General features: G+C 40.9%; 1 protein-coding gene across 4 annotated transcripts in view; it reads left to right on the forward strand.

Moving 5' to 3' along the window:
• The first annotated feature begins 625 nt into the window (after positions 1-625).
• The window catches only part of NCKAP1 (NCK associated protein 1), a 122,308-nt gene continuing 98,734 nt past the window's right edge, over positions 626-24,199 (forward strand). For 2 of the 4 annotated variants that reach the window (XM_050916398.1, XM_050916399.1), the window contains exons 1-3: positions 626-811; positions 21,396-21,413; positions 22,598-22,708. In XM_050916398.1, the coding sequence (XP_050772355.1) occupies positions 704-811; positions 21,396-21,413; positions 22,598-22,708 (237 nt within the window). In that variant the 5' untranslated portion in view covers positions 626-703. The remainder of the gene's footprint in view (positions 812-21,395; positions 21,414-22,597; positions 22,709-24,199) is intronic. The other 2 variants (XM_050916401.1, XM_050916400.1) reach the window with 2 other exon arrangements.

A 24,199-nucleotide genomic window follows, 5' to 3' on the forward strand; every position in this document is an offset into this window, starting at 1 on the left:
TCCCGCAGGCGTGCCACCAAAGCCGCAGGACCAGCGGACCCTCCGCAGGCACGCCTGTGGGAGGGCCGCTGAAACCGCGGGACCAGCAGACTGTCTGCAGGCATGCCGCCGAAGGCTTGGCATGCTGGGACCGCCCCTGATTTTATGTGCACAAGTGAGTATTTCTTTTGCCCTATGGCTACCATTTCAGGTACCCTAATGGCAGCCACCTTCATCTGCAATTTAAACCTGTAAATAAAACCTGTGCAGCTGTGTGCTGTGTCAAAGACAACTCCTGCTGTGTAGCTCTCGTGTATTTTATAATCATTCCCCATGGGGGCCCACAGATATGTTTGACGCCTGGCCCACAAAAAGTTAATCGGGCCCCTCAAGCGCTGGGCCGGAGGGGGACCACAGAGCAGGAGTCCGGCTAAGCAAGACCAGCCTATCCCGCCCTGTCCAGGCGGCCGCGTCTCCCCGTGGTGGCCACTGGGGGCGGCAGAGAGAGGCGCGTCATGTGATGCGGAGGCAGAGCCCGGCCTGGCGGTGGGCAGCGGGCAGAACCGCCGCCGCCACCACGCCTAGCGGAGCCTGCGAGCGAGGCCGGGCGGAGGGGCAGCGCGGGGGCCGGCGGGCGATGGAGGCGCTGTGAGCGGAGCTTGGCAGGGAGGTGGCGGCGGAGCCTGGGCCGGGAGCGCGGGGCGGCGGCGGCAGCAGCAGCAGGATGTCGCGCTCGGTGCTGCAGCCCAGTCAGCAGAAGCTGGCGGAGAAGCTGACCATCCTCAACGACCGGGGCATCGGCATGCTCACCCGGCTCTACAACATCAAGAAGGTGCGGGGGCCCCGCGGCGGGGAGCCGGGCGGGCGGAATCACGGCCGCCGCGTTCATTCCTGGGCCCTGGCGGCCCCCGCCGCCTCCCTCCTGCGCCTGATTTGGCCGCCGCTGCTCCTGCAGCGGGACCCTGGCGGCTCCGCCGCGGCCTAGCTGCGGGGCCCGGGGCGCAGCCGCTCCCCAATGGAGCTTTCCTGAGCGGCGAGAGCTCCGGTCCCCGCAGAGGCTCGGCCCGCGGCTGCGGCGCTGGGCGGGGGCTGCGGGGTCGGGGCTTCCTGCGAGGGAAGCGGGGTCGCGTTGGGAAAACTTCCCGTCTGGCGTCGGCCTCGGCTCTGGGGTGAGATCGCCGCGGGGAGGGACCCCTCCGCTCCCCGGGGCCGCCGCCAGGATGGAGGCCGATCGGGCAGAACTGTGGAGTCCAGGAGTGGGTGTTTCTCCCCCAGGAGGTACAAAGGGGGGGGGCCAGGTTTGGGAGACCACCCACAATCCCAAGGGAAGCGGGCAGCGAGCCGCCCGCACCGTGGAATGAATTGATTGTCTCCCGTCTGACCACGGCACTTCTTGGGAAGAGCCCAACAGGGTGTAAAGCAGGCATTTCCCCTCAGGTTTTTTTTTGCTTGTGAGTCATGACACCTGGGAGAGTATGGGGTCAGCTTCCCAGCCCAACCTGCCAAAGGTTCCCGGCTGCCTAAGAGAAAGGGGCTCATTAAAAGTAATATACTTTGATCTCAACAAGTTTGAGGCAGGTCAGGTGGTTGCTTAGAAAGATTGCTGCTGGTTTCAGTTGTAACAGATGTTTTGAGTTCTCCTTGGTGCTAAAAGACTAGTAACAGCTAGTCTCCACGTTGGTTTTACTTTTATTAGAAAAATAAAGGAAAGAAAATAGTGTGTTTGATGAAGGAAAATGGTTCAGAGGTGCAGGAAGTAAACATATGTTATGATTTATCATGTAGGGAAAAATCACCAGTCCCTCTTCAGAAAGGTTTCTCAAATTTAGTTCTACCTTGTTTAGTTTTGAAGCAAGGTTTTTTGTGTTTATCGACTAATTAGTGACCATTTTTAATCAGCTATTAGTTGCATTGAGTTCTTGTTGACATATTCTAAATTTGTTGTTAGCTTAATTTCTTCAACAATGACAGACTGACACTAGGTAGAACTTGAGCTTTCTAATGAATCCAGTTGAAAGGGTGAATTTTGGTTAACTAAGATTTTACTACGACTCCTATTTTGTTCTGCTTTATCTAATTAGTGTATTCTAGAAGGCATAGTTTGATTGCACTTCATTTGATTTAGTCTTTATATTCTGAGGATGTGCAAATGTGTGCAGGATTGAGACCTTACATTCCCCAAGCTATTCTATGAGTTTGTAATTCTGCACACTCAGATTTTAGACTCATTATTTAAAAAATATGTCGGGTTTGATACATGAAAAAAGAATCACCCTGAAGGATTTAACAAGTACTGAGTAACTGAACTGAATGATTCCTGGTTAAACTATGAGCTGCAAAACACTTCTTGTCAGATAGCTTCTACATTATAGGAAGCATTTTTACTTCAGAAGTTATATTGTGTACATTGTTAAATTGTAATGTGCCACAGTAGCTTTCTAATAGCTTTGTAATGTGAGAATATCAGTTTTGCTGAAGCTGTGGGGTTTTTTTGGTTTTTTTTTGGTAACTGATTTAGTTAAACTGGTGCAAAAAGGCTGTGTTGGACATGCTTATTTAGGACTTATTTAGTTTGTCAATTTGGGAGCAGATTTTCACTTAAAACATCAGAGAGAACACCCTGGTCACTTCCCAATATACAAAACTGTAAGCTAAGAGCACCTTTATATAGATAAAGGTGCTCTTAGCTTACAGTTTTGTATATTGGGAAGTGACCAGTGTGTTCTCTCTGATGTTTCAATTTAATAGCAGTATAAATATAACAATATAAAGTTATAGTAAAACAGAGAAACCTTGTGTTCAGGGAAAATGACTTCAAGATACTTATTAAATCTTTCTTATCTACACTTCTATGAAGTCTAAAAACTTGCAGGTATAGGTATACTGGCAAAACCCTCCTAGTGTAGACAGTTATATTGGCAATAATCTTTTAACAGTATATTTTATGCTGATTTGGTGAGTGAAATACATTATACAGGTAAGCACTTTTTTTTTGCACTGTTATAACTGTGTTAAGTCAAGGCTTTTGCCCGTATACATATGTTGTCTTACTAAAAAAAAAAAATTCAACCTGAAAATAATATCTATGCAGGCAAAAGTGTTAAGGGTAGGTCTGGCTTTAGTCACCAACAGTGACTCACTGGGGCTGGGTCTACTTGGCCCTTTTGGGGATAAGATACTCGCCCTTCAAGGCTCTAAAGTTGCATCTGCTCCAGATGACATGATGATAAAAGTGCTTAACTGTCCATTGTGTCCAAAATTCCCAGTGTTGATGCACCTTTAGGGAGGACAGGACTTCCATCAGGCCTGCAGATATCCCATGTTCAAACATTAGATAGTTTAGGAGTATGTAGGTAGTTCAGCTCTATGTTGCGTGCTCCACTGCAAAGTTGGTACAGTAACTCCTCACTTAGCATTGTAGTTATGGTCCTGAAAAATGAGACTTTAAGTGAAACGATGTTAAGCGAATCCAATTTCCCCATAAGAATTAATGTAAACGGGGGGGTTAAGTTCTAGGGCAGCTTGCCCTTCTCTGCAAGCACCAAGCCTCCACTCTTAACTCGCCTCTTCTCCCCCCCCCCTTTTACTTCACATGCTGCATCCTGGCTCCTCCCCTCCCCTCCCTTCTTAACGCTGCAAGCCAGCTGATTGCTGCATTCAGGAGGGAGGGAGGAGGCACATTGAGTCCTTGCTCCTCCCCCTTCCCTCCTGCCCTGGGCAATCAGCTGGCTTGCAGCATTCAGGAGGGAGGGGGACCCTGTGTGCTGAGTCCTTGCTCCTCCTCCTCCTTCCCCCTCTCTCCTGCCTCCAAAATACCGCAAGCCAGCTGTTTGCCGTGGGCAGGGAGAGGAGGGGGAAGGTGCTGATTCGTGGGGTCTGCTGGCGGGCGGGAGGCATGAGGGTGGAGTGGGGGAGATGCAGGGAGGCTGCCAGCTGTGGAGAAAGCAGGCAGCCAAACAAGGTAAGAGTGGAGCATTGCACAACTTTAAATGAGTATGTTCCCTAACTGATCAGCAACGTAACAACGTTAAGCTGGATGACTTTAAGTGAGGAGTTACTGTAGAGTCCCAGATGGAAATCTTTTCTACATAACTGTTTTTTTTTTTAATTTTATTTTTAAACAGCATTCATCACTGTGGTAACTGAATGGCAACATGGTGTCTGAGTGAGGAGGGGGGGCTTCCATAGGGTTGGGCCTAGAGTTTCCCATGAATCTTGGGCTTGAAGTGCACATGCCCAAGCTCTTTGTGACTGCAAACCTCTCCTCAAAGAGGAGACTGTGTCTGAAACCAAACTGAAACTTGCTGAATTTTCAGAGAACTCTGCAGGAGGGAAGAATCTTAGTGTTTTTAGTTTTGAAACTCCCTTTAACTATTGAAGAGGAGAATTGGAAATTCAGATTACTAGGCGTTACTAGTCAGTATGTGGTACTGCGGTTAAAGGAAATGGTTAAGATGGTTTTAATAAGAGGAAGTGATAGTAGATCAAGTGATAAGACTGACTGAGAAATTGCTGTAATCATTGTTTAGAGAATACGGATGTTTAAAAGATGGTTAAGAAATTTCTTGCCTTTTTAAGTGCGCTGAACAAAATATTCGCACCAAAGTAATTTTAGAAGTTATCAGGAATGGTTAAACCTGAGTTTGTACTTCATCTTTGCCTGTAAACATGTCAGTTTTTATGTTGATTGCTCTTCAGTTCCTGTCTGCAGAAACTTCCTGCTGTTACATTGTTTTTTGGAATTCATTAAATTTAACAACTTGAGCTGATATTGTCTATCTTGAATAGCACAAACTTTAATAAATGAAGAAGGTCACAGATTCTTCAGTGTTTTTAGATGTAATACACAGCATGTGCTTTACACAAAACTTGATTATCATTCATCTTTCTTGCTAATGTTCTTATTTTTTTAATACTGCATACTGCATGAGTGAACAGTTTTAATTGATTTGTTATCTGGAAATCTTAATGCTCTTAAATGAGTTTGCACAGAAGCAGTGGTTGTAGGATCCACTAGACTATTCTTCTTCCCCTTCTCTGCTGCCAATACACTGTGTCTACTACTCTACTCTCTCTAATCTTGTGGCACTGAAAGGATCTGTCTTCTTCTGTTCATAGTTCTCTCCAGCAGCAGAGTTAAGCTAATGTAATCCCCATTGGTTTCACTACTGCCCACAGGATTCTGATTAGCAACAGTGATTTGGGGACAAGAATGCCATAAAGTAAGGAAGAGTACCAGGTGAATGGTTCCCTCCCCCCTATGGTGAGAGCTCAGGGCGTGGGTAGTATGAAGAGTGGTTAGTAAAGTGGTGTATGTTGCAGTAAGACACTGCTAGCGTGTTGCTAGTGGACCATCTGTTTTATGTCTGGTGTGTACCAGGAGTGGGTTTCTACAGGATCGCAGTTGTCTGCACAGCGGTCCCAACCCTTCTTGATATTGAGACCAATCTCAATTTTGAATTTGAATGTGCTGCCTCTACACTTTCTCTCTTCCCTTGTTCCTTTCCATTATTTGAGCCTGCCTCTTTCTTCAGCTCTTCAAAGAATTATATTGATGATGATGCTTTTCACACAGAACTTCCTTAGCTACTATGCTTGTAGGTGAGTAACTTTTCTTCGTGCTCTCCCCCAACCTCTGTTCTACTGAAAGCATGCTTCACAAGTAAAAGCTGTCCTGCTTGTGACTTTGCCTCTAGTAAGAGCAGCAAAGATAAACTGATTAGACTGTAAATTTCTCTGTTAATGCTCCTACGTTTCTAGGTAGCAGTGACACAGGAACAATTCTTTTCAGTGGGGGTATTTCTTTTTAGAGACTTTTTTTTTTCTTTTTTTTAAAGTGTGTGGTTGCCAGGTAGTATTTGCTACAAGATTCAATGGTGAATTTTAAATACCTGGAATAGCTAACTGAACCAAGACAGGAATTTATGATGGAAGCCAGTGTTGGTGTTAAAGTTCTTATGGTTTTTGAATACATTATTTTAATGAATGTCAGAGCAACATAATACAGTTAAGGTCACAGAATAATACTCCAAAAATAAGGAATCAGAAATCGGTATTTTTAATATTTTAACTGCATTTCTTGTCATTGTGCTATCAATATCCAATTCCAAAGCAGAGCTTTTGTGTCTGTGTACAGAATTTGCAAAATTCTTCTTAAGATGTTGTCAGAAGATGTTGTATTTAACTTAGAAGGAAAAAATGGGCACAGGTTAAAGCTGTTACATGACCTTGTAGCTTTCCAAAATTAAACCGTTTTAAACAAGACTCGGCATTTGGTACATAGTGACTTCATTCTGTTCGGTAACATGGCAAATGTACCATTTAAAATCTTTTAAACCTTTTATTAAAGATACAGGAAAAGAAAAAAACAGTTAAAGCATTTAAAATGCAAGGTATTAAAAAGGGTTCTCATTTTAATAACATCCTTTGTTCCATGGTATTGAAGATGGTAGTAGCTGTCCTTTTTGGGGAAAAGGGAAGAAGTTAGTTGAGATGAAATGGAGATGTGGTTCCTGAAGTCCGATCCCATTTCCTAGGAGAAAAATGACAGACCTACACAGAAGGGGAAGGAAAAAAACAGCAAAGACATAAAATGAAATTTCTGTCCCTGATGTTACTTTCACTTGCAGCCTTGCTGTTGGAAAAACACAGGCACTGCACATGTTCTTAACCACCACTCTGAGACCTGGCAAAGTTTTACCAACACTGGTCTGGTTAAGGCATTGCATTTAGCTGCTGTTCTGGTCACAGACTTACATTAATGTTGCAAAATAGACAGTCTTGGCTGGTGTAGCGAGACTCTCTATTAGATGGAAGAAAAAAGGAGAGAAATAGAAAAGAAATGAGGTAGGAAAAGAGAGGGACACATGGTGGGATATATGTGACACAGACTCCCATTCCAGGTGGTGGTGGCGGCAATGGTGGCGGCCTCATCTCTGGTCAGGACATCTCTCAGGGTTAGGGCAAAAAAGGTTTGGGGTTCCAGGAGATGGTGGGGATGGCAGCCATGATGGTGAACCTTGCCTCCTTCCCCTTCTTTTGTCTTCAAATCAGCCAGCGTTGCTGTAGCCAACTGTTCTCCAAAGTCTTTTATGTTAAGGACCCAAAAAGGGATTGGTAGGTGAAATAGCCCAGTGGCTCTTTACTTTTCTAGGCTACTGTACCCCTTTCAGGAGTCTGATTTGTCTTGCATACCTCAAGTTTTCACCTCACTTAAAAACTACTTGCTTACAAAATCAGACACAAATATACATAAGTGTCACAGTGCACTATACTGAAGAATTGCTCACTTTCTGATTTACCGTATCATTCTAAAATAAATCAATTGGAATATAAATATTGTACTTATAATAGTGCCGTATAAACAAGAGATTGTATGACATTTTAGTTTTACTGACTTCGCTAGTGCTTTTTATGTAGCCTGTTGTAAAACTAGGCAAATATCTAGATGAATTGATGTACCCCCTAGAAGACCTCTTCATACCCCTGGTTGAGAACCACTGGAATAGCCCTTTCCCTCCTGGTTTTGTTCACCAATTAGGCCTAATTTCCATCACACTAATTTTGGTTCATTGAGTTCTGGTCCCACACTTCTCCTATGTGCCAGGCATGGACTTAACTCAGTCCTTGAGTTAGATCACTAGGTCTGCTTTTTTTTTAGACTAATTTAGTCTTTGTCTTCACTTTGCCCCTTTTCCCATCCACATTTGTTATAGTTATTGTGACAGTTTACACATTTTAACCACTTTCCACAGTTAGACTCATAAGTGGAGTAAACTTGTAGGCCTAATTATCAGTAGCAGGAGTTGAAATATTGGTATCTGTTTAACTTCTGTTAAATTTCCTTGTAGGTCGGTAAGGGCCATCTTGGAAAATAAAGTAAGATATGTAGTTTAATGTACAAAACTAGCAGATCATAATAGTATTAAAATGTATTTACCTAATAGGAATATTGAATGTGAAAAGCATAACCAAACTAAGCCTTAGGATCAACAAAGAACAAATTGTTTTACATATTAGTTCTAACTTAAGACTACTTTTAGCTTTCTAAACTGATGACTTGGCTCCTGATCCCACAGTGAGCTGTATGGAGGTGAAGACACATCCCATATAGAGCTTATTGTGAAATCAGAGCTTAAAACCTTGTGTAGCAAATTACATCCTCCATTTTGCAATCTCAAAACCAGGGTTGTTAAAGCTTTGCTTTTTAATTATATTAACAGATATAGTACCACTTGTCAAATTTCCAGCACTTACTCATAAGTCAAGTGAGTGCTTTTTCACTTATTTAACTTTTGCCATAATTACAGGTACACATTATTTCAGAAGAGTAATATATAGCATAAAAATGGTGCTGAAGGAGGAATAGTCTCTAAGGAGGAACACCATTGCAGACAGTGGGTGAAGTTCTCACTTCTGCTCCAGCCCCTTTACACTTGATATAAGGACAGAGTCCCTGAAATCCCCAGTTCTGGCTGGGGAAGAGTTTCAGTCAGCATAGGTACTATAGAAGACAGCTGTAATACTGCCTTCAGAAAATTCATTCCCAGCCCTTGGGCTGTGACTGCCTTTCCTACACTAAAAGGAAAAGTCGATCTAAGCTACGTAATTTGAGCTATGTGAATAGCTTAACTCAAATAGACGTAGCTTAGCTCTACTTATCACGGGGTCCACACTGTGCAACATTGATGGAAAACACTCTCCCATTGACTCCCCTTACTCGTCTTGATCAGGTGAAGATCTAGAGACCCGCTAAATCAACCGCCGATCCATTGATCGCCGCAGTGTCAATCCTCCGGTAAGTGTAGACAAGGCCTCAGGCTGGGGACAGGAGTGGCATATCTGGGGTAGGGCCACAGCAAGCAGTGCTGCAGGATTCATTTGAATATTCAGCTATGGGTTTTAGAAATATTGAGGAGAACTTTGAAATCCTGTTATTACAAAACTGCAGATTGCCTATTCATTTCCACACCCTGTTCATTATTCAGTCTGTCATGTGATGCTGCAAAGGTGACTAATTTGTTACTGTAAAGATAAGTTTATTTTAATGTTCAAAGGGATGATCAGGTGCAGTTGAAGAGGCTAATGCGCCTCTTTTGATTTACACGTTAAATTGAAAATCATCCCAAAAGAGCTGGTCTATGTTTTGGGAACGAAAGAGAAAGTTTTAACAACTTTTTTGCTTCTCGGGCAGATCACAAGACACTTAAATTAAGATGTTGAAATTTTGTGGCAATTTAAGCCTATTATTTTTTCTTCACATTACCTGTCACACTGCCCTCATACTTAATTAGTAGAATCAACCTTTTCTATTTGATCAGTTCTGATATTTACAAACATTACAACTTTTCAGAGCTAATCATATAAAATGTATTAGGTTTCTGTGATGGGCTGTATTAGATTTAGAATTAAGTGTAAAGTGTCTGATTTTGTAGCCATTCTTGACACAAAAATGCCATTGATGTAAGTGTCTGTGCCTGGGAAACACATGCTCTGTCTTAGTCTAGTTCTAGAAGACATTAGGTTGGACTTCAATTGCTGCATCAGAAATGACAGGTGGTAGATTTAATTTTAGTATTCAGGAAATATTTTGAACAGTTGAACCTGCCTACACTACAAATTGCTGTCTGAGCCTGTTAAAACATTAAAATTTGTCACATGGATGACACCTATCCTCGTTGCAAGGCCTTCAGTGACTTCACTAAGGAAGTCCAAAGCTTGATCTTATGTACCTGATCCAGTTACAGAATGGAGAGGTTTAGTCCATGCTAAAAATTGTAACTAGATGAAGGGAATAACTGTATAACAGAGTCTCTTGGCATGGTTGTATCTGTAGGTTAGTTGGTGGAACTTTTGATTGTACACAATACAAATAACTCATGGAACTTCTGTGACACAGAATTAAGCATGTGCTTTTGTATGAGGAAGTTTGTCAAAGCTTTTAAGAAACATCAAAGCATTCAAAGCTTTACTGTGAGAAATAATTTGCTGATATACTACAGACTACTTTTCACAGCAACTTGTTTAGTTCTTGCATGAAAGCCCTCATTCACGTCAGCTTTTTAGCAAACAAGCCTGTTGATTAATCAACTGTAGACTTGCACACACTATGGAAAATTTAAGAGAATGAGTCAGCTGCGGCAGCCTTCACCAGCGATGTTAAGGCAATCACTTTTTAATCTTAATTTGTTCATTTATAGTGTACAGAGTTTCTTTATACGTTGAACGTCCAGTATAGCTTTTCAATAGAATAGCTGTTTTTCCCTCTCCCCCTTCCCTTCAGGGTTTTGACTTTTTCAAAATTAGACATTAACTGATAATTAGCTTTAAATAAATGGCAAACAAAGGTTAAGTAACTGACAAACCTAGGGAAATTCAGAGGTGATGATGCAACTCTATCTCTGAATTACCTTTTTGCCTAACTTTTAAATTAGTCACTTTCAGGCCACTCATACATAAAAGGCAACTTACTGTTCCTAAAGAAGTTTGACTGAACTGTTTGTTTTTTTCCCCTCCATATTGTAAAAACGCTGCCCATGATTTTCTTGTGTGGCAAGTGAATTTACCACACAGCAGAAAGCAATGGCTCAGGAGTTTCTACATCTCTTATTAGGGTATCTTGTAATTAGCATTGTGTAGTTTAGTTGTAAATTTTGAGGAATGTCATAAAAATTTAATGCAGTTACTAAAAACATACCCTAAATTTTGGAAAGCCTATGGATGTTTTGCAATACTGTACCACCTTTGCAGAACTAGACCTTAATGTCATTTTTCCGAGTTGGATCATTTCATGTTTTTCTGTATTTTTCCATATGACCTTAGTATTTTCCTAATTCCAGCCTTCCCTTTCTCGTATAATTCCATGGTACACCCACGTCTTGAATACTGTATGCAGATGTAGTCGCCCCATTTCAAAAAAGATATACTAGAGTTGGAAAAGGTTGAGAAAAGAGCAACAAAAATGATTAGGGGTATGGAACGGCTTCCGTATGAGGAGAGATTAATAAAACTGGGACTTCTCAGCAGGGAAAAGAGACAGCTAAGGGGAGATATGATTGAAGTCTATAAAATCATGACTGGTGTAGAGAAAGTAGATAAGGAAGTGTTGTTTACTAGTTTTCATAACAGAAGAACTAAGGGTCACCGAATGAAATTAATAGGTAGCAGGTTTTAAACAAATAAAAATATTTCTTCACATCACGCACAGTCAACCTGTGGAACTCTTGCCAGAGGATGTTGTGATAACAGGGTTCAAAAAAGAACTAGATAAATTAATGGAGGATAGGTCCATCAATGGCTATTAGCCAGGATGGGCAGGGTTGGTGTCCCTAGCTTCTGTTTGCCAGAAGCTGGGAATGAGCATCAGGGGTGGATCACTTGATGATTACCTGTTCTTTTCATTCCCTCTGGGGCATTTGGCACTGACCACTGTTGGCAGACAGGATACTGGGCTAGATTGGTCTTTGGTTTGACCCAGTGTGGCCATTTTTAGATTCTTATAAATACCTGAGAAACTAACTCCTCTGGTCATGTCTTGCACTAATACAGGGGTTGGCAACCTTTCAAAAGTGGTGTGCCGAGTCTTCATTTATTCACTCTGATTTAAGGTTTGGCATGCCAGTAATACATGTTAACATTTTTAGAAGGTCTCTTTCTATAAGTCTATAATATATTACTAAACTATTGTTGTATGTAAAGTAAATAAGGTTTTTAAAATGTTTAAGAAGCTTCATTTAAAATTAAATTAAAATGCAGACTCCCCCCAGATCGGTGGCCAGCTCAGCTCATGTGCCACCTTCGGCACACGTGCCATAGACTGCTTAGCCCTGCTCTAATAGTTTCAATGAATTCCCAGTCTGGCTTTCACTGCGGTCACAAACTTCAGTTCTCCATCTGATGAGTGTTCCTTTCTGCTCATTGCTCTTTCTTTGTCAGTGTAGCTTTTGACATGGTGAACAGTTCTGTCCTCCTAGATAGCGTCTATAGATATTTAGTAATCTTCATGCCAGCTGTTATAGAATCTAACAACTTTTTCCAAAGGTAATTCATTTACACCAGGACACCTCTGTGAAGTTTCATTGGGTGGGGGATTTTGCAGGGCAATTTTTTAAGATTACCTTTTTTTCAGCCCTTGGTTTGTTTGGCATTTGGCATATGGATTTAACTGATTTGTGCATAAAGTTGATTTACCTGGGCACTTGGACTCAATAGATTTATTTAAAAGGAAACTATTAAGACTGGCAGTCAAGAAATATGACACTGTGGCTGTGTTTTGGATTGTGGGCATCCTTGTGTACGCAGCAGCTAGCAGAGGAAGAATACGAAGAGCTAGATCCACAAAAGGACTTACATGCTAAAGTCCAGTATTTAGGTGGCACTGAGATCCTGAAAACCACTACTCAACTGCCACCTAACTCTGGGGTCACCAAAAGTCCCTATGCACCTAAATTTCCATTGGGAGCCGCGATTTGCTCCCAGACACGGCAGGTAAACAAACCAGCATGGCCCATCAGGGGCTTACCCCGGTAGGCTGCGTGCCAAAGATTGCCAATCCCTGGGTTAAATCAACATGTGGTTAATCTACTGGTTCTGACACAGGCTACAGATCCTAAGTGCAGAGTGATACTGTGTCAGTCCAATTCTTTACTTTCACATTTTAATAATTTCTGTCATTTTATGCCATTTTTACATCATTTTAAACATAGGGCTTAGTTCCTGTTTATCTTACACAAGTGATTTCTCTAGCAACTGAAGCTTTTTTTTATAAAGGCAGCCTCAGTGGATGGCAAGTATTCTGTTGTCACTAAAAATACAATAACGTATGTATAGTTCATTATTTTGGAGTGCAAATTACTCCATGCATTGTTGTGATTTCTTTATATATGAAATAATTACTTATCTGATCAAAAGCTAAATTTAGTTTTTTGGGGATCAGTGTAGTTACGGTCAATAGCAATATTTTCCTTTAAAATTGCTTTCAAAAAGAAAAGAGAGAATGTGTTTTGGTGGTTTATGTAGGAGCGAGAACGTGCTGTGCTTCTAAGCATGACCCTTTAGTTCAGGAACATTCACAGATGTGTAGGTTCTGTTGGAGAATAGAAGTGTATAATGATGTAATTTCCAACTGTCTTTTGGCCAGCCGAAAGTTGCACCTTTATTACTAATACAAAGGTTCTATTTTGGGGATGTTTCCCTTCTACATCATTTGGAGCAAGGGGAATGGGCTGGACTAAGGTAGCCGAAAGGAGGAGAAGGGGGTAGTAGGGTAAAAAAAGTATTTCTGACTTGTAGAAACAACATAATATAAATTTGCTGTACCCTTGCTCTGATGTATCCTCTGTGCATTTATTTCCTTGTTCACAATTATGCATTTTTCTCAAATTGCACTGGAATATTTTAAAACTCAGTGTTTTTCTTTGTAAAATGTTATTTGTTAGGGTATCAACTAGAGGCTCCAACCTAGATTTAGAGTCTGTGCTAGAGACTGAACAAACATATTAAGTGTTGGGCTGTGCCCTGAGATGCTTACATTTACAATCTAAATTAGCAAGGTAGGGGAAGAGGGGGAGACAGATTCATAGGGGGTGAGTGGTCTGCTTAGGGTCGCACAGCAGATCCAGAGATGCCAAGGGTTGGCTGTCCTTAAGAGTGAGATTTACAGCTCCAGAGAGTGAGAGTCAAAGCCAAAGGGGTGAGACTTTCCTGGTCATGTGTTAGATGATTGCTTAAGACATGGACTCTCATCTTTGATCATTGGCGACATCCAATAGTCCAGGTTTTCAATCCAACCAACTGTTTAATAGTTTAATATGTACGCTGGTTACTATTGCATACAAAACCCTTAAATGTCCTAATTCATATTAGGGCAGACTGTGCGGCGCACCCCTCTGGGAGGTGGTGTGGAGGAACATTGGAGGGATGTAGCTGGGGCCTAGGTCAGCCCCCATTGAAGGTGGGGAGGGAGCGCCACCCAGCTCCATTCCTGGCCTTGGCCCTGGCCCCGGCCCCACCCCCAGCTGTGGCCCCAGCCTCGGGCCCCTTACCCTCGTCTGCATCCCCCTATCTCCTGGAGCCGTGGCCCTGCTCCCCACCTTGTCTCAGGAAGGGGTGTGTAGACAGGGGCAAGGAGGGTGCGAGGTAAAAAGTTTGGGGACTACTAGGGCATGTGAAAATTCTATAAGCAATGCAAACCAGTGGATTTTCATAAAAACAATTATCTGTTGATTGGAACAAAAAGAGAAATATTCAAAACTAAACCCTTCTTATATAAACCTAACAAAAAAACCTCTTATCAATACACTATGTTTATTTTGCCTGTTGCCTTGTCATAATGATCATCCATTTGAAAAACACTCTACAGTACAAATATTTGGTTTGTATATGGTTGCTCATATCACATTTCCAGCAAAACTTAATCAGATTCCAAAATAAATTAAAATTAAATAATTAAAATTAAATACAATAATACATTAAATGACTGTAAAAATAATTAAATTGACTTTATTTAATTTGAAACTAACAAACCGTAGATAAAGGATTCAGGTTCCACATTTCTTTTAATGTCTAATTACCTTTCACATTTTATTCATGTGCTTTTTATGTTGCATATGGCTCCCTTTGTGGTTTATATGACTACTTTTGGTGGCTCAAACTTGAAACATGGCTTAGGATTTTCCAGCTTGACTTGGATAATAGAGAACTGTGTCGCATCTAGTCAGAGGTTTGGTCTGAATGGTGTCTTACTCTTTAGAACAAGACTGAACACTCTCTTATCATGCATTTGAGTCAGATAAAACTAAAACAGGCCTGGCAACCCTGGACAGAAAAAAGTAGTACATTTTTTTTTTTTTTTAAAGTCTGGTGTGCTGTTGGTACAATGGCCATGAATTTGTCCACTGTGATTTAAATTTTGAACTATATTTTTCAGAACCTGCAAACTTTTGATCAGATCCTGCTTTTTTTGTGAGTGAACTCATATTTTTTTGACCATCAGGTATTTTCTCTCTCTCTCTCATTCACACACACACACACACACACTCTCTCTCTCTCTCTCTCTCTCTCTCTCTCTTTGTAGCCTCCTGTCTCCTCTTGCGCGCATGTAGAACACAAACTGGTAGTCTCCATGCTTACCACAGTACACAAGCTGCTTTCCAAGCTCTAAGCCCCATGCCTGAGGCCCCAGATGTATTGTTGTCTCTTTCAGCACCTGAGTAAAAGTATTTTATATCTTTATATATTTACTCAAAATGAGTGAGATAATCTTAAGAAGGTGTGTATGAGAGAGAGCATGCTAATGAGTGAGTCTCACATCCAGTGAGTGAGACTTGACATGTCTTCAGGAAAGCAGGATAAAATGGGAATAACTCTAGGTCTCCTGATTCCAATTCAATACTTGATCCACTAGACTAGGGCAAACTTTTTGACCTGAGGGCCACATCGAGATTCCAAACTGTGTGGAGGGTCAGGTAGGGAAGACTCTGCCTCCCCTAACACTGTCTGTCCTGTCCCACTTCCCACCCTCTGACTGCCCCCCTAGAACCTCCGACCCATGCAACCACCCCTACTCCTTGTCCTCTGACCACCCCCTCCTGGGACCCCACCCCCATCCAACCCCCTTGCTCCCTGATTGCCCCAACTCCTATTCACACCCCTGCCTCCTTACAGCCCCCCTGGTACCCCCCCATCCACCCCCCCCAGCCCTTTTCAGAATGCGGCCCTGCAAACATGGGCGCAGGACTCAGGAGGAGCAGGGGCAGTCGGAGAGAAGTGATGTTTTCCCCTTCAAAGTGCCGCTTCTCTCCAGCTGGCTGCGTGGCTGCCCGGTGTTCCTCTGAGTCCTCCGCCCGCGTTCGCTGAGCTCCCGCCACCTGCACTGCCCACCTGCTCTCCTGAGGCAGCAGGTGAGCCTCCCTTCCTTCTCTCCCCTGCCCCCGCAGTGCAGCCCCCTCCCGCGCTGGTGTTGCGTCGCACTGAGGCTGTAGAGGAGGGGGGGACAAGAGGGGAGGAGCCAGGGCAAGCCTCCCTGTAGATGAGCTCAAGGGCCGGGCAGGACGGTCCCACGGGCTGTACTTTGCCCGCGTCTGCACTAGACCATGTTGCCATATCTTAAAGACTGATAGTGTCTTTTATATGTGAGCTCCTTTGATCTTGTCTGATTATGACCTGATTGTGTGACCTGTATGGCCACACACAGTAATTTGGTTGATCTTTTCAGTAGAGTAAAATACACTAGGTTTTGTGTTTTGCTGTAACCAAATTAACTCTTATTGTAATGGTGTAATTATACCAGACAAAAGCGCCTTTCCCTGGATATGTCCTTGCAGTGTTGCTACCCAAATATTGCAGTATTGTCCTAGTGAATGTGAACCAGAAAGTGAAACTGCCTAGATTGTTTTCCTTATCCAGACTGAGATACCTTATTCCATGTTACTTGATTCCTTTTATTACTGTAAGTTCGTCAAAACTGTCTAAGCTTTTCTTAACAAATAAGGAAACACATTTTAAAAAGACTTGACGGTGTCTCTTTATTCACTAAAACAAACTCCATTTGACAAATTGTGCTTATATAGATCTTGGTCAGACTATCTGACATCAATTTAAAATTATCTGCTTTTACTTTCATAAGCACACATTAGCTAGGAATGAAAATGTAGCAACTAAAATCCTTTGATATAATTTTTGACTCTGTTCCAGATTTGTGTTTGATGTTATTTCATCATGGGGAAAAATCTTTATCTTAAGATGAGGACACGAACTGTAGCAAGCTACCATCCTAGTATAGATGCTGAGGAAACACATGCTCTGTAACGTGATAGGAATCTAATGTCTCTATTATTTAATGAGACTTTATTTCTAAAATAGCAGTTCCATGTATTGACCTTGATACTTGTGTTGCATATCTTTCCCAGCATAATTATGTTACATCTGTCAAGTAGCATAGAAGAGAATTTGGAAATGACTTGGAGAAGATTCCTTGAGCATAGTATTCTAGCTCTGAAGCAGCTGGAAGCTCATAGCTTCTGAATGATGTATTCCGGGAATGCTGCTTTAGTTGTAAATTTTTTTTTTAAGGTCTTGATTTAATTTTTTGGAAGTGTTGGAAAGTCACCATTGCATTCTGTGGCCATAGATCAGAAACAAAAATACATAATTATATCAACCCACTTAGTTAAGAATGGGGCATCTGCATCTAGTCAGATATCAAGCCTGAAGAGCATCTAAAGATACTGAATCTTTAAAAAAAAAATCAAGTGCTTTTGATTTAATAGCAAAATGTTTAATTTTTATTGGACTATATTCTCAGCACCATACACCACACAGTCAAATGGGTGATTAAAAAATTTTACATCCAACTTTTATTTTACTGGTATCTAAAAATCTTACTTTTCTTCTAAAGTTGTTCACTTTTTTCACTTCTCTTTACTCCAGTTGTTTTTATCTGTCTCATAACCTTTCTTCTCTTACTTTCGATTTCCCTCTTTTGAGTAGTTAGGGGGAGAAAAGATGTCTGTGCGGTGTTGCGGTTACTGTTAAGCAGACTAACCCTTACTCCTACTGAAATCTATTAATGTTGCTTTTTTAGTTCACCTAAGGTGAATTCTAGAGTGCAAAATGAGGCAAATTGTCTCAGACTGGGCATACGCTGCACCATAGTGTCCCTGGTTGCTACAGTGGGGAAAAGAGGGGTTAAAGTTGGTTCTTAACGCTGCACTTGTATTAGCCAACAAACACTACCTACTATTTACTTGGACTTTTATTCTGAGTGTTGTTTTCATCATCCCTGTCTTTTCTCTCTTTACTACCCCACCCAGATAATATTATACTGTTAATTCTGCTACTGACTCCTCAGTAGCAGCAGCAGAGGACACTAGCATAGGACTTCTCAGTTTCACTCTTTTTTTCTGGGTAGTAGAGTGAATGTTCTGGGCATGAGCTGCATACATGCAGTCCTTTGACAACTCTGGGAGTGTCACAAGAGGTCTAGTGTGGGAAGGGTACAGAAATGAAGTTGCATGCGGTGTCACACACATGGGTGAAAGAGATGTTGGTGTAGTATTAGCTGGCCTGGTAACCAAGCTTGGTTCCTTGCTCCATCTGCCAACAGTGGTCTGGGAACTGTGCTGAGACTTTGCTTTTGCCCAGTGGAAGAGTGGTGGTTGTTGTGTCATCCTGTGAAAACCATTTCTGAATGAAAGCAGGATTAGTAGATCAGTTACTGAGCAATGACCATGATGCATGGAAGAAAGGAAGGAAAAGTATATGATAAAGGGAGATGGATCCTGTTGCTTTAAGCATTGACACACTCCTTTAGTCTGGTGCACTGCATTTCCTTGAACGGGTGAACATTAGTCTTTGATTAGGTCTAAATAAAAACTTCAGTTTTAGAAATATATGAATCCGAGGTATTACAGTATTGGTTACTTTTTATATCTTCTGGATGTATTGTTATCCAATTAAGCCAAGTTTTGTTTATCTGTATCTCTGTATTCATCTTGCAGATTTTATCAATGACAGTACTGATCACCTAAACAGATGGGTTGACATAGGTAAACATAAGTTCTGAAATGTTGAATCAGTGCTCTAATCTTGAGGAAACTTCAGTTTTATGATGATTTGGGAAAAGTAGTCAGAAGTTTTCTGTTTTCAGGCCTCTTTCCCTGCAGGTTGAGGTCTCACTGTATGTAATGCTTCGCATAGAACTCAGTTTTCAGTATGAAAGCTTACTGACTCGAACCTGTCTCGTATTAGAAGAAAATGGTATCTGTTTTTCTCACTACAGGAGTAAGAAATAGTGTATGTGAAAGTATGTTTAAATTAAAACTGTTAGTAGTGAACTTGGTGTTAGATTAAAGTGACACACATGACACCATTAATCTAATGCACTGTGGAAGCCACCTGAAGATTCCATATCTTTTGCCTGCTTTCATATGATCTTCTAAAATGTGGCTACGCTCCAAAAATCACTTGCTAAAACTGTGTAGTCCAACACTCTTCTAGTACAATTTTTTTTTAATCTAAGTTTTGTATCTCTATTTTCTTTCCAGAAACTAAACTTGTTTCCTGTTCCTTGTGACTGAAACCAGGTCTTTGGGGATTCCTTAGTGGTGAGGACTTTGGAGCAAGAACCTGTGAAATGTAGAACAGGCGCAGAGTAACTTTAAAGATAGCTTTATATCTTACGTTACTGCTTGCTAGAACAGTGCTGGGAGTTACAGGATATTCACCGTGCTACCTCATCCAAGGACTCCATCTCAGGGAGACTGATGAACCTGGGAATGCCCTAGTTAAGAACAATTTGTTCATGTAGGCAGGAAAAGGCAGCTCTCCCTATAAACTTCCTGAAAGCCCTAACTCTGAGGAGGGAGGCAATAGTAAAGAAGCTAGTGCATCTTCTGACTCGATACACAGTCCCCACAAGTTGTGTGTGAGCTGCAGTATCAATGGAGTTTACATACATGCTGACTTCACTGATATATAGAGGATGTCTAGGCTGAACTGTTGGCTGGTATTGATCCCTTCTTGGCCAATGCATCTACTGTTACTCTTGATTTCCATCCAAAATAAGAGCTGCTTCCCCACCAGCTGGCCTAGAAATCTTCCCTGATACTTCCTCTTTCCTTCTGGTAGGCTTCTGAGGAATTGCTGCTGGTACAGACACTAGATGGGCCCTAAGCCAGCTAAGTGTTGATGCACTGCAGTTAGGCTGCTATGCCAGCTGCCAAGGAGTAGTCAGTCTCCTAACTCCAAATCAAATGCTAGGGCTCTTAGGTGGACATTCAGGTGGATCCCTGGAATACTGGAAAAGGAGGTAGGGAGTAAAATATCATGTTACCCATTGAAGTGTTCAGCAAGCACGTGGTGTAGTTGAAATGCTCTCAAAACTGCTATGTTCTACCCTCTCCTGAACATCACAGATTCTGTGTCTCATCGTCACCAGAGCACCCCATGTACCTCTCTTCAGAACGTGAAGGCAAGATTTTGGAAAGAAAATGTGGAAAACTTTGAAATTGAAGCACTTTTAAAAAAAATTGTTGTTAGTCTTCAAAGGAATTATTCAGATTTGAAAAGTTTTTTGAGTATCTAACCACAGATTTAATATTGAAAATTCTAAGCAAAATGTTTCCAAAAAAAGCTTACAGTTCATATTTTGATGATGAACCAACATATAAATACTTGCTAGCCGGGTTACAAAATGTTTTTACCTTTCTCTGCCTGAAGGTTCCAACAACAATTTTTAAAAGGCTAATGGTACGATCCAAAGCCCATTGGTGTAAGTGGGAGTTGTGACATTGACTTTAGGTGGGATTTGGTTCAGGCCCTAAATTATGTGATTAAGCTGCAGTGTATACATAGGGAGAAATTTTGAGGTTACTTTCAGGTTACGCCACTAAGTAAAATGACTACACATTTTTTCTTTCTGAATCTATCAAATTGACACTAGTATTGTATATTTTATAATTTTTGGTTTGAGATCTCAGCCAGTAGCTGAAGAAAAGGCTCTTAGTCTCTGGCCCTGCCTTCAGAGAGGAAAGAATATGAATGGGAAATGATTATAAATTAAACTGAGATGATTTTCCATAGAGATGCAGGTGAACCCATGACAACCTCTAAGGTTTTGAATCCTAAATTTGAAAGCTTGAATTTTTTACTTTCTTGACTCTCTTGCATACAATATCTTTCACTTTATTGAAAATGGAAAAATAACTTTAAAACTAAAGGAAGTGTACAGTATGGACTGATTCTCTATATGCTTAAATAAATTTCAATTTGTAGTGCTTGCTTGTGAGACTATTGAGGCAAGAATTATTGTTCCTAATTAAAAATGTGTGCATTCAATTTTTTATTTTTATTGTAACTACTTTTTGAAGTATTGTAGAGAGGTGACAGTTCAAGGAAGGTTAGTATTGAATTTGTTCTCCACAGGACAACTAGCAGCTGTGGTGCTCAGGTGTAGATATATTTGCATAGTCTGTGGTTTTCCAGAAAGTCTATGTAATATGAGCAGGAATTTTAGAATTATACTATAATGACTTTTTTTTTTATTCTTGGCTACCATTTCTTTTTCAGGTATGTAAAATTCACTGACAGTCTTTCTCCAGTTTTTTATAGCTGCATGTGCTGTCTCTTGTTAACCCCACTCCCTCCCCAAACTTGGTTTGAAAAGGGGGAACTAACGTGATGCAACATGTATTGCACTCGGAACATTGTTGTACAGCAGTCTAATTGTAATAACTAAATGTAATAGTTTGTGTATATTTAGAATGGCAGTCCAGTAGAAAGTATGTTAAATATAACCATAACCTTAATTTGTTGAATATAGATAAGTGCATTAATTCATTTAAAAGTAATAATGCCAGAGTTTGAGAATATTTTGTTTATGTGTAATTTTTTCTCTCTTTGTTACAATGCTTTCCCAGCAAGGACAAGTTTGGAAGGTTTGCAAAGCTTTTCACCTTCCCTCTGCCCGCTTGCCCGCTTTCAGATCAGTCTCATACTCCATGACTTCTGTCTCTATAATCCACGACAGCCATAGAAATCAATATAGAAAAGTATTAAAATGAGCTGTCATCCTAGGTCACTATCCTGTGTAGAAGCATATAGCATGTGATTTAGTTTGCATGAGATACAGATATTATATTAATTCCTATGGGAAATATGAAACTGTAAATATTTGAATGGAAGTACAGTTTGAGCACAATGTTTTGTCTTGTAGATAACACTCCTTTAATTACACTTCTCACACACTTAAACAGTACAGCATTGGTCAGTGGTCTATGCAGTTTGTCACTGAAGTTCATAATAGTAAGTTTCTAAAGAAACTTTCTCTTAGGTTTGCAAGGATCACCGTCATCTGATGAAGATGATTGATTGGTTGGTTGCCCAGAGAACTCTGTACTGCTGATGTGGCCAAATCAGTTACTTCAGAGTTAACATTTTCATTTAAGAACCACGTATTATATCATATATTGTATAATTGCTTGAAGTACTGTTTTTAAAGTACAGCCCGCAGCAGTACTGTAATTTTGCTTAGGGTCAGGGGAACAATTAAAATTTAATTTACAATCAGAGTAGATTTAACATGCTATTGGAAATAGTCCTTCTCTTTAGATGAGGCAAATATTGGTAGCTTAATTTCAGGAGGGAGAACTGTCTTGCAGAATACAATGAAGGAGAAAAACTTAAATACAGGTTGTTTCCTATTTTTCTTCACATAGGATACACTAATCATTTAATATGCCCAGCACTCTCCTCTATGGATGATTATATGATTGGATTTTCCAACAGTTTTAGCGTCAGATGAATACAACCCTACCTCAAACCACGAATAGAAGTAAAATATCTTTTTCTTCTTTTAGGATTGAGCTTTTCCCCTCACTGCTGTTCTGCACTAACTGCTTTGAAACTTCCATGCATTTTTTTCAGTAGAAGAGCATCTCTGTACTGTCTCCCATTGCATATTCCAGCTATGACAATCCCTGCACTTTGCCTACTCATTTTATCACCTGCTCACTAAAACCCAATAAGTCTTTCTAGTTTCTGACTGGAGACTTGCTACAATTACTTAATTTTAGCCAGATGAATGAATGTATTTTTAGTTCACTTTTTTTTTTTTTTGTAGGCATGTGGGGACCCCAAGGCAAAACCATCATATCTTATCGACAAAAACCTGGAATCTGCTGTCAAATTCATAGTCAGAAAGTTTCCAGCTGTAGAAACACGCAACAACAATGTAAGTAACCCAAATGACTCTGTAAATATACAATCTGCTTAAAAAACCTGTTGCATTTGATGCATAACTCTGCTTTGTAGTGGCTTTACACATTCTTCTAAAGGATTTGTTGTTGATGTCTATTGGAGACAGATTACCTATCTAGATGGACTGTTGGTCCAACTAGTGTGACAATGCATTTATGTTTGTCTAAGCAGGGAAAGACAAGAATATATTAATCTGTATTTCTAGGGTTTTTTTTTTTATTGCAATAGACTTGCCATCCCTGCTTTAACTAGTTTCTTTAACTAGTGCGGCTGGCCCTGGGGACTGCCCAAGTCCACCAGTGTGGCCAGAGCAGCTGCTGTCGGCAGCCCTCAGCAGCGGTCCCCAGGTGACACTCTTCCCCTCCCCCCCCACCTCCAAGATTTAGTCACAGGTACTTTTAATAAAAATCATTGACAGGTCGCGAGGCGTGAATTTTTGTTTATTGCCCGTGATCTGTCCATGATTTTTACTAAATGTACCCGTGACTAAATCGGGCCTTACTTATATGAGAGAACTGGCCAGCATAACTGAGACAACTCAGATAGATAGGAGTTAAGACAGTTTAGTTGCTCTGCACAGATACTCATGCTAGTAGAATGTTTATAGGGAGTCCCTGTGTGGATTAAAGATGCTTCGACACACTCAGTAAAAATCCTTATTGAGTGCAACAGCAGGAACCCTAGTTTTCTTCCAGAGGAAGGGTTCTTCCCCTCCAGCTTTACATACAGTGAGCTTGCTGATACAAGCAAGTATATTTTAGATCACTCTACCAGCATTGCTGAATTTAGCTTGTAACCTTTTAGAGAGACTAATGTATGATTGCTGTGATTTCTGTTAGGAGCAGAAAGATCTACACACATTAGTTGCTCTGTTACTGTTTAGAATTGTAAAGTGAAGGGGAAGATTTCTTTACATGCTTATTTTTCTTTCCAAAAGAGGAAAGGGAGGTAGGTAATGGGTTTGCATGTTTCATGCATGCAACGATTTGCATGACTGCTTGAGAACTCCCATTTTCAAGGCAATTATTTAGGCTCACTTAGAGCATTCTTCTGTTTCCGCAGTTTCCATTTTGGCAGCCTTAAGCGGCATCTAGTTCTTTCTTTTTATGGTTTGTGCTAACAGTAGCTCCTAGTGGTCCCAAGTAGTATCTCTAGCAAAGCCAACAAAAGCCTATAAAAGTGTATTTTCTTTTTAAATAAGGAAACTTTTTTATTTAAGCACAGCAATGAATTCTTTTGTATTCTTGAATATGTTTGCATTGTTTACCATTCTTAAGATTGCTTATCTTCATGTATTGAATTTTTGTCTTTCAGTAACATATATGAAAACATCTGTCTTAGACTTATGTAAAAAGTAAAAATATACCTATACTTTTCTTAAACCAGGTCCAGTGAAACCTCTATAATTCTCAACGTTTTATTACAGCTCATCTCCTATTAAAAATAAAATGGCACATTGCTAGGT

Source organism: Gopherus flavomarginatus, chromosome 10, assembly GCF_025201925.1.
Source record: "Gopherus flavomarginatus isolate rGopFla2 chromosome 10, rGopFla2.mat.asm, whole genome shotgun sequence".
NCBI classification, from domain to species: Eukaryota; Metazoa; Chordata; order Testudines; family Testudinidae; genus Gopherus; species Gopherus flavomarginatus.